Consider the following 18,271-nt stretch of genomic DNA (forward strand, 5'->3'; position numbering starts at 1 on the left):
GCTTTATTAACTGAGTTTTTTCTTGCAGCTGTTGTCATATTTTTCTTCTGCTGTCATTATTAAGAGATTTTTTACCTCAATGAGATGATTAAATAAAGATTTCTATATTAAATACTACACAGTTATGAATGAAGTACCACAGCAAAGCTCGGCCACTGTATCCCTCTGTGTTTGAAATGTGCCTTTAGCCTCTCGGTTGCTTCCTGAAACAACATCCTGGTGCTGCCTGAGTGCTCTTATTGACTCCAGCATCAGTGATTTTGTTGCAGGCGGTGACTGTTCCTCTCCAGGACTACAGTTTGTATTTTTAGATTATTTTTTTATTTGTTTTTATTTCACTTTAGTTTGAGTTTATTATCAGATGACATTAAGGAGCATTTCCAGGGTTTTTACCTGGAAAAGTTTTATCATCAAAACATGTTCAAGTAAACATCATGGGGATCATTTTATTTACTTTGAGTAAATAAATATATCTAAAATACAAAATAATAATAACCTGAAGCTGAAGATGTTCCAGTTATATCCAGTATGTTTATGAACACCCCCTCTGTCCCAGTGACCTGGCTTTAAGGAACTGCTTGCTGACGGCTGATGTCTCAGTGAAGATCGGAGATTATGGTCTGGCCCACACAAAGTACAAGGTAGACTTTGCACAAACACACAGTGAAATATAGAAACACAACAAGTCAACACAACAATATCAGAAAACAAATTATTGATCCTGTTTGTAAATTTTCAACAAACATTTAGTATTCACCACTAGGGGATGACAAATAAGCTTCGTGTTCAGTAAATACTGAGTCTGCAAAATAATCTCACATTAATCACAAATCAACACAAATGAGTTTCTGCAGATTTAATTACTTTCTCCAGAGCTCACTGCACATTTTAGCATCATATTAAAGGAGAGATTAAACAGACAATCATTTAGTTTGAATTTTTTTCATCATATATCTGCCTCTTAACACTGTGCCTTTCAGGATGATTATTATGTGACATCAGATCAGATGTATGTGCCCCTGCGCTGGATTGCTCCGGAGCTGGTGGACGAGGTGCATGGAAACGTGCTGGTGGCAGACCAGACCCAACAGAGCAACATCTGGTATATGATCAATGCACACGCACACACCGTTTGTAGTTTGAGAGGACAGTCATTGTCCAGAAGGCTACGGTATACATGGACATAACGGCCCAGTTTCCCATACAGGGATCAAGTCTAATCCTGGACTAAATATTTTTTCCTATTGTGGTCTTCATTGACTTTTTCCTTTTAGTCTAGGACCATGCTTAATCCATGAACGGGAAACCGGCCAAATGGATTTAAGACACTAACACTTGCTTATATAGTTGTAAAGTCTTGACATTAAATGAAAGCTTTGACATTATTGGAGGATTATAAGAAATGTACAGTTCTGACTTCTGTTTTATGCTGAATCATTAATAATGTACAATACATCTTATCCTGCGACTCAGGTCTCTTGGTGTGACAATATGGGAGCTGTTTGAGCTGGGAAACCAGCCCTACAGACACTATTCTGACAGGCAGGTACTGACCTATGCTGTTAGGGAGCAGCAGCTGCGACTGCCCAAACCGCTGCTCAAAGTGCCCCTAGCTGAGCGCTGGTGAGTCACACATAAATGCAGCACAACACAACACATTTAAATCTGCTTCCAGGTTGATGGGTGAAACAGTGTGTAGAACAATCAGTATTTGAATCATTGCCCATGTTTGATATGATGATGCACCATTGTTAGAGAATAATAGGTTTTCTTAGCAGTGGTATTACAAACAGGAAACCAAGTCTAAACATTTTATTAAAAATCAGCAGGTTTATTTATGAGTACATTGATCAGATTTTCTTTTCTGGTTGTCCTGTGTTTTGGGTCCGCAGGTATGAGGTGATGCAGTTCTGCTGGCTCCAGCCTGATCAGAGACCCACAGCAGAGGAAGTTCACTTGCTGCTCAGCTACCTATGTGCCAAGGGGGCCAGTGAGGCCGAAGAGGACTTTGAGAAGCGTTGGAACTCCCTGCGTCCCAATACTGGATTCAGCAGTCAGCGTGGTACTTCAGCAATGTCACAGGACCACCCCTCATCAACCTCCTCATCTTTCCCACTCTTAGAACTTTTTTCAGCTGGTGATGGCTACCAATCAGAGTCTGGGGATGACATACTAACGGTCACTGAGACCAGCCATGGCCTAAACTTTGAGTACAAGTGGGAGCAAGCCACGGCAGACCAGTCATATAGAACCCCAGACACTTCTAGTACCTTGGGTCAGGTAAACCATCATTGTCAGGAAGCATTTTACCCACCTGGAGGCATTGTGGGAGGCTGCCCTATGGAAAGTCTGAGCCATGGAGCTTCTCCTTCATACTATCAACCAAAACATCTACACGCTCCAGGTGTACTTCCTGTCCTCAGTGCCCATAGCCCCTCAGTAAACAGTGAATACTACATTCGCATTGAGGAGCCAGTAGACTGTAACATTGATCTGGACTACACCATGGCCTCCTACAGCCCAGACTACCAGGGCAGCAGTGGGAGCTTCCTGACTGGAAGTGCAGACTCGGGTGAGTGCATGGCCTGCCCATCACAGGCTAAAAGCATGGCTCCTTATTGGTCAGCTGACATCCATAAATCTGACATGTATGACTCCAATGACTCAAGTCCTGCCATCTCCCTGACGATGGAACCCCTTTTAGGTCAAGTGTCGGATAACAGCCCCCTACGACCCTGGGAGTCTAGTCACTATGTGTCCTATAAAGATCGAGATGGGGGTTACTACTATGATCACTCACCACCTTTGGGAATAGATCACTATTTTATTGGAGGTGAGCACTCCAGTGAGCATCATCAGGAAAGCTGGGGGTCAAGAAGCCTGCGTCAGGCTTTGGGTGAGTTGGAAAACCCGCTAGGAATATCCCCATCTGTAAACAGTCTGCCTCAACAGGTTTACCGAGATGCATACTTGGACACAAGTCAGACATCCATCATAGGAAAGAATGTAACTGGAGGCTATTATGACATGATGGGTTCCCTGAGGAAGACTATGCCCAGCCACACAAGACACAACAGCCACTCTGTCAGTATCAACATGGAGACTCAGGGGGCCCTCTTCATTGGACACAGAGACAGTGATTCGGAAGAGGAAGAAGAGGACATATTTGTTGAGAGACACACTTGTAATACTTGGCCTTCAAAGCACCGCCACAGCAGTGCAGGTCACCAGAGACGGGCGAGCCATAGTTGCCGACAGGACACTTACGCTGACTTCCATTATACGATGCCAAGTACAGACATCGAGGATTCCTGGCCAGAAGGGCACAGCATGGCCTTCCACTCTCTACCCAAACCCATTGATTATCTTGAGCCACACCAGGTCAAAGATAACAGTGCCTGCCTCGGTTTGAGTAAACATCATGCTATGGTGCCCTCAGAAAACTGCAATACCTACATCTACCTGTGCCATGAAGGTGAGACTCAGGTGCCAACATCTGGAGAGTGTTGCCACTCACACTTTGTTGACCCACTCACTGGCTTGCTAGTTAGAAACACTGGCTTCTGCCACAACTACAGTCACACTAACTACAGAGATAAAGTCATTGACATGCCAAGCAATGAAGAGATGATCAATCTGTCACCAGCTCCAGGGGGTCCCATTGTGGCCAAATCTACTCTGAAAAAGTCTGAGGACTGTGGAGAACAGTATGTTGATCTTACAACCGATGAGCTCCAGTTTAAAGAGAAGAGGGAGGATGTAATCAAGGAAATCACACAAAAACTGCCAGAACCTAGAAAAGAAGCGGTGACTCTGACAATGACTAAAGCCACTCAAGCCACTCCACCTCCTGATGATAACGTGCATGTGATGGTGGCCATCACAGATCCACAGTCAGAATTGAGTCACACCAGTGACAGTGGTGTTGACCGTGGAGGCTCCAATGTCAGCCTCGCTGACATCCTTGACTGCAGTGACGATGATGAAGAAGAAGATATCACAGACGACATCACTGATGTTACCTCAGGCATCTTCGCTGATGAGTCCAGCGAGCTGAATGCTTCCCCTGCCTTCAAGTTGCTACAAAAGCAGGTGGGAACACCTGACTCCATGGATTCCATGGATCTGCCATCTGTAGCTGGCTCTTGTGAAGGCTCCAGCCCTGCATCCTCCCACCCCTCGAACTCACCTAAAGCTATGGACAGTGGCTATGACACAGAGAATAACGAGAGCCCCGAGTTTGTTCCCAAGGAACCTCATGAACCCCGTGAACAGCCTTTGGCAAAACCTACCCTTGATGTCAGTCTGGAGGAGGACGAGGTGCTGGAGGAGCATGGACCTGAAGCTAAAGCGGTGCCCACAGAGGGTGAGCATTTATTGGGTGAAGATTTGGCACTAGCAGCCTCACAGACAGGTGACCCCATTCTGTTACCATTGAGCGATAAGACTCCATACAGAGACTCTGCCTACTTTTCAGACTATGAGAATGAAAAGCAGAGTCGGGATGAGAGAGAAGAACTCCAAATGGGCAAAGCAGATGAAGAAAATGTTGAAAAAGAACCAGACATTGCAGAAAAGAAGGCTGCAAAAAGGAAAAGTGAAGAAGAGGAAGAACAACAGGATGCTGTGGCAAACAAGGACATAAAACTTGAAATGAAGCAAAGATTACCAAACACAACAGAATTCTCTTCTCCACCAGATGCTGAGGAGTACTTGACAGAGGAATGCTGCCAAGATGAGACATTAGGGCTTCCTCCAGAGCCTTCTGATACTGAGGGAGCACTGGATGAATGGCCATCACAGGAAGAGAGCTCATCTTTGGGAGACTGGGCAGCTGAGGTGGTTGGGGCCATGGAAGAAGCTCTCGGTGCCCTGAATGGAGATTGTGCCACCAGTGTGAAGGTAGATAAGGAGGAAGCAGATGACATAAAAGACTCTGCTCAAAGTTCAGAAACTGCAAAGGAGCCAGCAATCAAGACAAGTCAGAACAGGCTGTCAGGGACATCTGGTGAAATCCTACACACTTTACCCAAAGATGAGGTAGCCTTGCAGCACACGGCAAACACCAGACGGTTTTCTTCTTCCTCTCCACCACCTCCACCCACCCCTCCACCTCCACTCCCTGCAACAGAGGGCCGAGTATCTCCAGCCGACGGGGAAGAGGCCGATGAGGAGGACGGTGATACCGATGATAGTGACGAGTCAGACGAGGAACTGCGAACCTACAATATGCAGGAACAGAGCGGAGGGGAAGAGAGTGAGGAAGAGTGCCACCCAGTGCCTATTGTGGTGAGCGACAACAGTGAGGCCCACAAACTGCGCAGCCTGCTCAAGATGCCAACCTTGCTCACTGCAGAGAACCTGGAGGAGGAGCTTGAACACAAGAAGAAAACAGTGTCTTTTTTTGATGATGTTACCGTGTACCTCTTTGATCAGGTGAGTGCAAAGGGGAGATATCCATTTGTTTTTTCAGTTTTAATTACTTAAACATTCATATTTATTCGAAAATTATTATTATTATTATTATTATTATTATTATTATTATTATTATTATTATTATTATTATTATTATTATTATTAATTAATAGTGTTCACTGTGATCCACTCCTGTGAGTTCACTGACTCGTTTGCCTTCTTTAACATCACACCCATCAGGAAAGCCCAACTAAAGAGCTGGCTGAGCACGGCTTCCCTTTAGGAGCAGAAGGTCAGACTTCACAAAGCAAACCCCAAGAGAGGGTTAATCCCTCAGATGACTCTTCAGATGGGAACATTTCAGAGGAGAGTATGTATTATTCTTTTACTTTCAGTGCAAATGTGAATGATTACATGGAATGTGTTAGCACCTTGGAGTCTTATTTACTTTGCAGATATCAAAATGTTACTTCTTCTCGTTCGCTCAGGTGCAGGATTTGAGTGGGAAGATGACTTCCCCCTACTTCCTCTGCCAACATCCTCTGCTGCATCTGACTCCCCTCCATCCTGTCCCATCACCAAAACCCCAGACACTAAGCCAGCCATGCAGTACTCCCGCTTTACTGTCTCTCCCTCCAACGTGTCCCGGTTTTCCATCACTCATATCTCAGACTCTGATATGGACTCTGCAGGAGGTAGGTCACCTCTGTAAACTCATGAGAAACTCATCAGTCATATTTTTAAAAAGGAGACATACACTTAGGTCCATAATTTCTTCTAGTTTTTCTTCTGTACACCATCATTTAAATCAAGCAATCAATATGTGATTTAATTCAGGGCGTATTACAAAAATTAGCATTAACTGTTTAGGAAATGCAGCCATTTTAATACATACTAAAGCAGTTTCATGTTTCTGTACCATCATTGTTTCATGTCAGAGTCACGAAGCAGGCACAAAACCTGAAGTTGATTCAAAATGTTGAATTTGTATTTTAAAGCTTTTCACCGTCATTTTAAATATGAGGTCCAAATAGATGTCAGTGCAAGTGAGAAGGCCATCATTAGGCAGAGAAAATAAATAAACCTATTAGAGAGACAGCAGAAGCTTCATGAGAGGCCATATCAACAATCTGGCACATTCTGTGGCCAGCTCAGCAACACCAAAAGGCCTGAAAGACCACAACAGACTACAACAGGGGAGGATCACAGAATTGTTTCCTTGGTGAAGAAAAACCTCTTTGTAACATCTAACCAAGTCAAGAACACTGTGGAGGAGGTAGGCGTTAGAACAAGGTGCTATCACAGGTTATACCGGAAGGCCAGAGTAGACTAAAAGAGCCTGCACAGTTCTGAACAGCAGGAAAAACCCATGATGAGCTTGTAGCAGAATGATGGGAAGAGAAAAGCACGCAGAAGGAGAGAAACAACTCATGAATATATATACCTGAATATACCACAACATCATCTGTCAAACATGGTGGAGGCAGTGTCATGGCATTGCACGAATGGCTGCCAGTGGAACCGGGTCAGTGTTTGTTGATGATGTGTTGGCTGGTAGAAGCAGCAGGATGAAGGTGTGAATGAATGAAATGTGCAGGGCTGAATTTGCCACTCAGATTCAGACAAATGCTGCAAAGCTGATTAGATGGCGCTTCACAGTGCAGATAGATAACGACTCAAAGCAAACTGCATAAGCTACCTGGGAGTTTCTCAAGGCAAAGAAAGGGGATATTCTTCAATGGCCAAGTCAGTCATTTGATCTGAACCCAACAGAGCAGCTTTCCAGTTATTAAATACAAATTTAAAGGCAGAAAGACCCACAAATAGGCAGCAGGTGGCTGCAGCATCATAAAAGTAGATTAGATGGAAAAAGGATATCTGTAGAATATGTATGTGCTGATAGCATCACAGCTGACTGACAGAGCATCTCAGTGGGGGGAAATGTTCATGGGTTCTAGATTTCAGGCAGGCATTGACTGCAAAGGATTTTCATCCAAGTATGTTAGTTTGTCCAATTACTTTTGAGCCACTCAAAATTGGGGAACCTCCGAAATTAAACTTGTCTGTGGTGGTTTGCAGAGGCAAAACTGCATTAATTTTCTTTCTTCTACTCATTATGGACCTAAGTAACTTTTCACAGACATGAAAAAAAAGACTAAAATTGAGATCAAATTATTTTTTTTCAGATTTGAAAATGTTTTACAAATTATAGTGTCAGTAAAAAATTTGCATCTGAATTCGCAATAATGAAAGCATCTTTTTATGGCAAAAACTATCAATACTCTTGCTTGAGTTAGCTTATAGATTATATGGACAAAAGTACTGGGCCGCTTGAATATTACACCCTGCTCAGCCCTGGAATCCCAGGCCATGAACTTCTGGCTCACAGTCTTTGTGCTGATGTTTATGCCAGAGGAACTGTGTAGTGATAAAGTCAGCACAGCATTGATGGCTTTTATGCACTGAATGGTCACCATGGTCTGCAAGTTCATGGCTGAGCTGCTGTGATTCCTCACCATGGAATATCTAGGAGGGAAGAAATTTCATGAACTGACTTGTTGCAGCACTGGGATCCTATCACAGCACCACGCTCGAATTCAGTGAGCTCTTTAGGGCAGCCCAGTCTTTCACAAATGTTTGCAAAGGCAGACTGCACGACTAGCTGCTTGCTTTTATACACCTAAATTCAAAGATTAAAAGGTGTGACCAAGTACCTTTGTCCGCATGGTGTAAGGTCTGCTTATTGAATGGGGATTATGTATCTATATGAAGCTTTTACGGTGTGTATTTTTTTGTGGGTTTTATGTGTATTTTCTCAGGGATATCAGGAGGAAACTGACAGGTAGCTCCATCTTCTGAGATCAGCATTTCTGTGCATGATCTCTGACAAATAAAGAATAAAACTAAAAAGCTACTTTTCTACAGACTTAAACCCAGTCTGGGAACCTGGCCCATTAAAGATGCAATTGTTGGCTGCAACATATTTTCAAAGACTAATGAGACTAAACACTATTGCCAAATGTCTCTGAAACCTGCCAGTATTTGGGATAAAGATGCCTAGCGGCCTGTAACATGGATGATGTACATTGATCCTTTCTGCCTCATTGTGTTTTGCAGGAAGCAGTGAAGATGGAGAAAAAGAATAAGAAGCTGTGGAGATTTACTGCCTCTTTATGACAACAACTTGGCCTACGAGCATGACTACTGATTTCATTTTAAACATCAGGTTTTAGAAACAAGACAGTGCCTCTTACCCCCCGTGGACACTTTTGAAAGGTCCGTCTCACCACAATGTAGGACCGGTCTGAGCTGTTTCGAATATTGAAAAGAGAACGGTTAATATATAACATTTCCAGAATATTAATATATACAGTATGTATGATGAGTTTAAGAAACCAGGGGAAACTTGTATGTTAAATTCTACATATTTTTTGGAACAAAGTAGAAGGACAGGACCTTTGAAAAGCATTGCATTTGCCATTTCATTCACTTTCTGATTTATGATGGGAGCATTCATAAGCATGTGGAGTCACCTGGACTTTATAAACTGACACAATGTCAGCTTTTGGACTTTTCAACAAAGGATGAGCACTTTGAACAAGACTGCATAGCTCCACAGACTTTATAGTTTTTAGGAAATGGTTTTACTTGTATTAATGAATATCAACAAGAATCTTTGAAGTATCACAAGTAATATAACGTCAGTATTTGGGATTATTCAAAGGCGTGCTGGAAGGAAGCAGAGGGAATCCTAATGGCTGTCTGGTTACACAATGTTTTCTTTTTTGAGGAAACAGCTGAGCAAACCTTGACCACCTAATATTTTCTGATTTCTTACATTGTTGCATCAGAACCAACTGTACTGTTTTACATGAATATCATTCTCTTTACCAAACTGAGTCACAGCACCACAAGCACAGCCAACCCCTCTTTACTGGAAGCATCAGACATAACATTGAGACCATAATGGCCAGAAGTAATGAGGACATTTCAGATTGAATTCTTATTAAAGTTTTCGTATAATATAGCAATGCATGGTTTGAAGTCACTACAAAATAGTAGTTGTAAAAATTTGTTGCTATGAAACAAAAGGAAAGAGATTTTTTTTTTGTTTGTTTGTTACACGTGTTCATTAAAATCTATTTGTGCTCCTCATCTAAAAGAAATTGGCATTTGAAAAAGTAAAACAAATAGTGATATGGGCCAGTAGGGGTGGGCAATATGAATGAAATTTTTTATCATGGCATGTGTGCACTGGATCTTAAGCTCTAAAGTGGAGACAACATGTCTGTTTTTGGTTAACCAGCAAATACCTGACACAAAAAGTCATTTCATCACATTGATGCAAAGCTACTGTTAATTCAACATTGCTAGAAAGCAGTAATACTCACTGATGTGCACCAAGATCTAGTATGGCCTACTTCAATCCAAGGTACTCAAGGTATATATAATTCTTTTCCACCAACATGGTGCTGGTTCACAGTCTAGAACCACTTCGTGTAAAAAAAGTTAATGACAAAGCTAAGAAACTGCTGAGCCTGCTGCTATTTATAATAATGTTTTGGTTTTTTTAAAAACTCGAGGTCAGAGCATGACCTTCAGCATGCATTGGAGTGGCCGGGATGTGTCAGCACCTCTAAGTCTGAGGCTCTAGTTCTGTCCTATTCGTGAGAAGGTGGAACATGAGATGGATTGGTTAAGCTTCATCAGTAATGTGTGTGAAGTGCTGGACTGTTGTGATGAAGAGAGAAGCTTTACCAGCCCATCTACGCTCCAACCGTCACCCCCTGGTCATGAGGGGTAATGACTGGAAGGCAGTCCAAATGAGTTTCCTCTGTTGGGTGGCAGGGCTCAGTTTTAGAGACAGGATGATCTGAACATCCAGAGGGAGCAGGACAGACAGCTGCTGTTTCTTCACGTTGAAAGCAGCCAGTTGAGGTGGTTCAGGTATCTGATTAGGGTACCACCTGTGCACTTCTCTTTGGAGGTTATCCAGACTTATTGAGACGTGAGGGTAGACCCAGAACCCCCTGGATACATCTCACCTGGCCAAACAAACTGGAAAGTGTTGCTGGGAATCAGGATGCCTGGAGTACCCTGCTGAGCCTGCTGCCACCATTAATTACCACCATTAATTAACTTTAGACAAGAGAAGATAATGGATGGATGGTTTGATTAATAACTCATCCATCTTGAAATTGGAGTTCAGAAGTGTAGCTGCTTTGATAATGATGGTCACATCTGCCCCAACAATAGCATGACAGAGTCAAAAACCAATGGGTTACCTCAGTGTGGCTACATCCATCTTTGATACACAATCTATGACTCTGCTGCTGAAAAACTGGTTGTCACACCTGTCATATTGGCTCTCAATAGGCACCAAGGCAGACGTGTCAGCAGCACCACTTTGGTGGAAAGAGGTAGCAGATACTATGGTAGAAAATTTTTTTCATTGGTACCGTCACCATTCACCATCATATTGCTCAGCCCTACAGGCAAATATCTCCAGCTACCCAACAGCATCAAAATGTTGTTTTTGTCTGCACACAGGTTTGTCTGAATAAATGAGCTTTTTGTGTTTGTAAATTGGCTCATTACACATCCAGTATTTCTCTGCTCATTTTCTACCATGTTATGTTTAGAACCACTGCCTTGCTCCTTGCTGTATATTGGCTACTCTGAGCTTGTTTGGAGCAGATTTGTATAATGATTCTGATATTAGAAGATGAACTGTTTAAGATCTAAAACATAAAGTCTGGTCTAAATGATAATAATTTGGTTTAGTCACAGAGAAGAACAACCCCAAGCTCTGACTGAGTTTCTATAGCACTCAAAAATGAATCAGTTTGAGCCACGCGGCTGTTAAATGAATCCTAATGAGTCTGATCAGCTTGTTGAATAGAGGGCTGATGATGATAATGCTGTCCTGCTTTGCTCTGCGTGTATCAGTGTGAGGAAGTGAAAGATTGATGGAAAAGAAGGACTCCACCTTTGACAAACACCCAGTGATCAAACATGTTGTGTCTTAAATGTTTGTTTGCCTTCCAAGGCTTTAATATTCTGTAACACTTTAGGATAGAATCATCTAGCTGGCTGTCAGTAATATTTTTGTATCTCAACAAAAATACTTTTTAAGAGTATTGTTGTACTGTATCTGTGAGGGAGAGAAGAAAAAACTCTGTTCTGTTTATTGTTGCCAAAGAGTCGCTGTGTTTTTGGTCCGGAGGGGGAAGTCTAGTTTGTGTTTGACCCCATAATGAGGACAGTCAGGAGGATCACTGATGGTGCACATTTGCAGGAGAGATTCTGGTTGGGATGCTGTCGTAATGTGTGTCCCTAAAAGGACTCGGTCACATTATTACTTTCTGTACCTTCTATCAAGTATAAATAAAACCTGGTTTACACATGTCAAAATATTTTGGCAATTTGTTAACTTTCTTTGACTAAACATTAATTTTGCATCCCAAATTATTCACACGTGTTGACTCTGTGAACTTCCTGAAGATCTACAATTAAAAAGGCTTAGATTCATTTTGGATACAGAGGAACTCTGAGATTAAATATAAAATTCATTTCGGGGCACAGGGGTGGCTCAGAGGTTGAGCAGGCAACTACAGACATATACAGCGTGGCGGTGTGGGTGGCGCAGGCTCAAGTCCCGGCCTGTCGCCATTTCCCGCATGTCTCCCCTTGCATCTCTCCTCCCGATTTCCTGTTTCTCACCACTGCATGTATCAAATAAAGCCGTGAAAGGCCAAATTTCCATTTCACCATAGACCCTGAAGAAGATTATTTTAATCTAAACATTCAGCCATAAATTAATAAGGAACTTCTATATTTCAAATCCTTTTGGATAAATACTGGTCAGGTTTTCCCTCTCTGCTGGACCTCTAGCCCCATCAGTTTCTTCATTTTTAATCTATTGTCCCGATAGGATCAGGCGTCACTGTTTCAGCGCCGTAAGATTACAGCGGATGTGGTGCTGGGCATGAAAATGGAAGTAATCCGCTGTAACACGTTGTCTACATGTAGGATGACCCGGGATATCCCAGCGTAAAGAGAGCAGTTATGTTGCTGCTGTCTCCACTTTTATTTCTGGTCTATTAGCCCAGCTTTGCATGACTCTCAGTTTATAATAATGCTTATTTATCTCATTCTGTGCTAAAACTTAGACCACATTTAATGTGAGCAGCAAATAAGGAAAAGTGTAGCAGAGTGAGCATTACAATAGACAAAAACATACCACACAATGTGATTAAGGACTTGATTCTTTATTCTCAGAATTAAACCAAAAAACAAATAAAAACTATTTGTTTACCATCAAATCACGTGATTTTATGATGTGGACTGCTAGCTTAGTACCCCTCATGTTAATTAACATATTTCTTTCATATAACACATTTTCCAGCTCTTTACTTATACACGGTTTCTTCCTGTAAAAGGAGCTGCTGATCTGGTATGTGTGTATAATCTGTAATTACACAGATATTTCCTAAAAGTCCCATCAAATTTAGGATGAATTATAGGGAAAATGCTTTTGAGTGTTTTCAGACTCGCTCCTTTTAATCATTTTTAAGAAAAACATGTATAATAATTAAAGTGTGAAGGTTAAGTGAAAAGTTGTGATTCATAAACTGATCTCATCTCAAACTGATCTGATTTCCTTAGACAAATAAAAAATAGTGTTTAAGTATTTTATAGTTATATTAATGGCTAATCATTGGTTCTCTGACAGAAGTTCAGAGTGATTTCCAGCACTGCAGAAAATTATTTAATCATTATGAATATTTGTTTTTACTTCTGTACTGCATAATTTCTTAGATATGAGAGGGTACTGAAGTCATTTCTCCAGAAACCAAGATATCATTTACAACTATGGGGCTTTCTTGGAAATATCCTGATGATATGCAGCTGAACACCAGCTAACTTTGGAGGAAATATGTGGAACGCTTTGTTGCCATCTAATGTACCTGTTTGCAGAAAGGTGATAAACTCCAGTTAAATTCCAATTTATTTTAAGATCTAACCTTTTATTATTGTAGCTTATTACTGTAAACAGGAATTCACCTCACATGTCTGTTCATCAGTAATACAGTAATACACCTGTGGATCATACCAACTTGGATTACAATGTGGGATTTTTCATATTGAGGCTTTAATATCTGTGATACCATCACCTGATTTGGATTGTTTTAAGGAATATTATGTGTCTTTTACATTAACTGTAAATCAAACGTCCCTTACCTGCAAAACTGTAGTTTCTACAGGCCTCCACGCCTGCTTTCAGAGATCCAAACATTTTATCATGTTTCTATTCAAAATATTTTAAAATGCTACTTTCATCATTTCAGTTTACAGAGCACTAGAACAGCTCTCAGGTACTTGTACTGTCGTACATTTTCAGTGCTTTATGAACCTAAAATGTATCTTAATAAACCAGAGAAACCAAAAGCATTTTAAATGTAACCAGTATAACCCACGTTACTGTGACCGCTTGCTTGGCTACAGTTTTCTTAAACTAGATCGATTGTGTTACTGAATTAAACATCATGAAGATCTTGCTCGCTCACTAAGAACAATAATAATAATAATCAAAGATGAATCTGAGAACCTACACATACATGTTATTAAATGTAGGTACAAACAGCTGCAGGCTGCATCATTAGCACTGCACAATAAAAGATTTCCTGTGAGCGAGCAGTGTGCTTATCAGCTGTGACGCTATCAGCACATACATATTCTACAGATATCTTTTTTCCATCTAATGTACTTTTATGATGTGTTTCAATCTGACTTGTTTAGATGAGTCATTTCTGATGGTGCATATGTAACATGGACCATATCCAACAACAATACTGTGTTCTTGCCCTGTGAAAAGGCAGTCCTGACAGGTGAGGCCCAAAGGTGAGACACCTAACACAGTGTCAAACTTTAAAGCCCTTTCATTGACAAGGTAGGGGGAAAGAGACCAGCTACAGATCTACAGATCCCTCCATGAAGCCAGTCTTTGGGTAATGATACAATAATTCTGGCTAAATGAGCCACACAAATCAGCATCTGCTCTCATTCTTCTCATCATACACCACACGCTGCTTGTAGGCTTTAAAAGCTTTACAAGAGTGAACCCACTCCACTGCTGCCCACCTGAAATATCACCACTCCAAAGGAAACCTCAGCTTTTTAACATAGATGGTCAAATATAAATCAATCCTTGTATTTATTTACATTTTTCTCTCAGCTAATACAGAGATTACAGCTACGGTGATATGCTCTGGTTGCTGATTATATGTCATTCTTTTCATTATGTTGTAATACTGAGGCTAAATGAGAGGCTTCCAGCTTAGGGATCAGGGCGATCTGCCTACAGCTGGTTTACATTAAAGAGAGCTCAGAAGTCCCCCGAAGTAGTCGAAGCCTTCTCCAAGGAGTCATACTGAGCTTCATCGGGATGGTCTTCCTTGATTTCGTCCTCATCGTCGGAGAGAGGTGGTTTGGCTGGGGCTTCCACGGCTGGTTCACAGGGTGGATCATCATCGCTGGGAAGTAAAAGAGGAAATGGAAAATGTTAAAATGTTAGGTTAATAATGTATAACATTGTAAATAATGCAAGACAGGGTTTAAAAAAAAGCACAGGATGGAACCACATTGCTGCTGAAAATAAAAAGGTGTGAGTCATGCAAACAAGAGAAAGCTGAGGTGAAGAGCATGACGCTCAAACAAACGACACGTTTCCAGGCAGATCAGAACAGCTCACAGTCAGCTGATGAGGTCAGCAGCCACGTCACATTAAAACAAGCAAACAGGGATGGAAACAACCCAAAAGCCACTCCACAACTGCCAAAGGAGACATGAAAATGAAGCTGTTTTTAGTTCTAATGAAAAATTAGAAAGGAAGTGGTAACATGAAGACACTTTAGACCCAAAATCATTCACTTACGACGGGGTTGGGTCGCTCAAAAGCGGGCGTAATCAGGCCCTGTACTGAAAGGCAGAGACAGTCCCCAACAGTCAGCATCAAATACCAACTCACATATTCTAACATAAGAAATGATTAGATACAACTGTTTCTACCATGGTTTTCTACATTATACAATGTATATATTTGATTTCATCAGTATTTACAGGAAAAACAGAGCATGGTGACTGGGACCATTCCTCATCTGTGGTCTATTAGAAGCTGCTTCTGTGCAATAAAGTCTCATTTTCAGACTACAGGCATTAAATAAAAGTGGGCATTTACACGTTCTTGTTGACATGTTAACATGAACATTTAAACTTTAATTTTTTAAGTTGCTATACCTGAAAGTCTTTTTTAGATTATGTAGTATTTGAAGTGGTTCTAAAGTCAAATGAAATATTTCCATTTTGTGTAACTTTATCACTGATCTTGCATAAAAACTGAGTTTTTCATAGTGAGCAAAACAGTTTGAAATTAATTTGAAAAGATCTTTTATAATGAGCAGAGCATCACACTGCACACTCTTACCCGTATTAGCACCACAGTGCTGGATACATTCATACAGTGAAACCTTTGAATGACTGACTACTCTGAAAATGCGTCTCATTCAGCGCACAGTTTTCCACTGGAGTCTCACAGCAACACACAAAACACAGTGCATGTGCAGAGGCTGCAGACAAACTCACTGATGATCAGTTTAAGCACTTAGCTAAAATTATTGTCATTGTTTACTCACATTAAACTGCTTACTTGAAAACATTCACAAAACAATCAGAGCTCCACAAACTCACCACAACTGCTTAAATTATGACTAATACATACAATACATTCATGTGTAAAAATAAAACAGGCGTGCGCATCCACAATACAGCAAAGGAACTACAAAAAATTAAAGACAAACTAGAAATGAATACACACACACATGCACGCACACACGCACGCACACACGCACGCACACGCACGCACGCACGCACGCACGCAGCTGAGTTAAAAAGTACCTTTACTAGCACCCGGAGAAGCAGGCCTGTGGGTATATGGCAGGTCAGGATGCAGTGGTAGTAGTACTGTACACACACACACACGTACACACACACACACACACACACGTGTACACACACACACACACACACACACACACACACACACACACACACACACACACACACACACACACAGTACAAGCAACAAGCCTGGTGGAGGGTTCAGATGGGTCTCAGTTCCAGAGATACTGACAGGAAAGGCTTGTTAATGTGTTAAAGGAAGAGGAGGATCACCAGTTTAACTGTGAGAAAGGAGGTGGTGAATCGAGAGTTTAAGAGTGTTTTTTCTGCTTTGGATTTCCAAAATAAAGTTCATTTGTTTTACAAGCTTACAGAAGGAAACTCGTTAAAATTAAATCCTTCAATGCTGTTTTCAATTAGTTTCTCTCACACAAAGGCCTTCAGGAAAAAAAAATAAACAGAAACAACAAAAACATCCAGCTGAATAAATTTATTTAATACTTTGTTAGAGTAGAAATCCACCATACATTTGAGGTCAGTGTTACACTTTTTGGTGCCCCCAAAGCATGCATATCCATAAATTCTCTATACAATATTTAGATGCTTTTTTTTTCTTTCTTTTTTTTACTGTTTTTCAACAAACCCCTCACAATCAGAGCACGTCAGTGCTGCAGTTTTTGGCCACAGGTTTGCTATCTCTGCAGGGCTGTCAGCCATTCCTTGAAATATTTTAGTGGAGAAAGAAGAAACGCTGGCAGGTTCCAGGCGTTTGTGCTCGACTTTTGTCTCCAAATTCATCAAAACAGAGATGGGGAGGGGGAGGGGGTGAAGCTGAAGGGGGAAGACGAGTGTTAGGTCACAGACAAGTAGAGAGATAGAGGAGAAGAGCAAAGAGAGCAGACATATGCAACATTTCTACAGTGCAAAAAAGGTCTTCTTAAATCAGGAGTCTTAAAAGATTTTGGCAGTTCAGGAATGTGCCTTCCTTTTTCACTTACTAACAGAAAAATGTATTGCAAGACTCTTCAAACAATTCACCTCATTAACAATTTAGGAAAAGCATTTTTTGCAGTGTAGGAGGAACGGGAGAGATGCAGCGTTTCATTTCTAACCTCCTCTCTTTGGTGAGGAACGCACTCACGTGAGATTTTTGAAAAGCCTCATAGGATTCCCATCGGGCTCGCTAGCAGACACCAGATGCCAACAAAGGGACGGCGGTTAGTGCAGACGAGCACTAACGGGGCCGACATACAGACGAGCAGACCGGCATTTTTATTGAGCACACAAAGAATCAGACAAACACTTCTTTAGTCATCAAACACGATGCTCTTTACTCACTGAGCTTTGAAAAAAAGAAATTAGGCTTTTAATTCACAGCAGTACAAGAAGGCTGAATGAGGTTCCAACTGCAGTCTGCCTCCTCTCCCATCACAGCTGCAGAGAGGCCGTGCCTTTAGTCTGTACACAGGATACATGCAGCAGAGTATGAACACCACTCTGAAGCCAGTGAAGCTTTTTGTAATAGTCACAATATGATGATGCTTTATTTGAAGTCTTAAAACGACATTAATCACGCAGGTTAATCGACAGCAGAAGCACCACATTGAAACATTTTTGAAAATAGAAAAAGAGTTAGCCTTTTTTAAATGAACTTCCTCCTGTTTATTTATTGGAGATTTTTTTTAAAAAATGGTTTGAGTATCGTGCGCACTGAGTCACACCGCACTGCCAACTGTCTTTTCTTTCATGCATGAACCAAAGTTTACCCAACTACTTTATTATGAATTAATCAGACTTTTTTAAACTAGTGATGCTGAACTGTTTCACTGTTGAGTTCAAAACCCGAAGATATTTAATTTACAGTCATATTAAAAAAAGAAAAACAGAGGAAAGCAGC

At 41.3% G+C, this 18,271-nt stretch overlaps 2 protein-coding genes across 8 annotated transcripts in view; one reads left to right on the forward strand and one right to left on the reverse strand.

Moving 5' to 3' along the window:
* Positions 1–11,831, forward strand: part of aatkb (apoptosis-associated tyrosine kinase b) — a 62,557-nt gene extending 50,726 nt beyond the window's left edge. For 3 of the 4 annotated variants that reach the window (XM_030754544.1, XM_030754545.1, XM_030754547.1), the window contains 7 exons: positions 557–641; positions 981–1,102; positions 1,474–1,623; positions 1,893–5,436; positions 5,656–5,785; positions 5,904–6,110; positions 8,533–11,831. In XM_030754544.1, coding sequence (XP_030610404.1) covers positions 557–641; positions 981–1,102; positions 1,474–1,623; positions 1,893–5,436; positions 5,656–5,785; positions 5,904–6,110; positions 8,533–8,561 — 4,267 coding nt within the window. In that variant the 3' untranslated portion in view covers positions 8,562–11,831. The remainder of the gene's footprint in view (positions 1–556; positions 642–980; positions 1,103–1,473; positions 1,624–1,892; positions 5,437–5,655; positions 5,786–5,903; positions 6,111–8,532) is intronic. The other variant, XM_030754546.1, reaches the window with a different exon arrangement.
* Positions 11,832–12,667: 836 nt separating this feature from the next.
* baiap2b (BAR/IMD domain containing adaptor protein 2b) overlaps positions 12,668–18,271 on the reverse strand; it is a 77,770-nt gene continuing 72,166 nt past the window's right edge. For 3 of the 4 annotated variants that reach the window (XM_030754564.1, XM_030754563.1, XM_030754562.1), the window contains one exon: positions 12,668–14,951. In XM_030754564.1, coding sequence (XP_030610424.1) covers positions 14,804–14,951 — 148 coding nt within the window. In that variant the 3' untranslated portion in view covers positions 12,668–14,803. Of the gene's footprint in view, positions 14,952–15,352; positions 15,397–18,271 lie in introns of all 4 variants that reach the window. The other variant, XM_030754565.1, reaches the window with a different exon arrangement.

The sequence above is a fragment of the Archocentrus centrarchus genome, chromosome 19 (assembly GCF_007364275.1).
Source record: "Archocentrus centrarchus isolate MPI-CPG fArcCen1 chromosome 19, fArcCen1, whole genome shotgun sequence".
Lineage (NCBI taxonomy): Eukaryota > Metazoa > Chordata > Actinopteri > Cichliformes > Cichlidae > Archocentrus > Archocentrus centrarchus.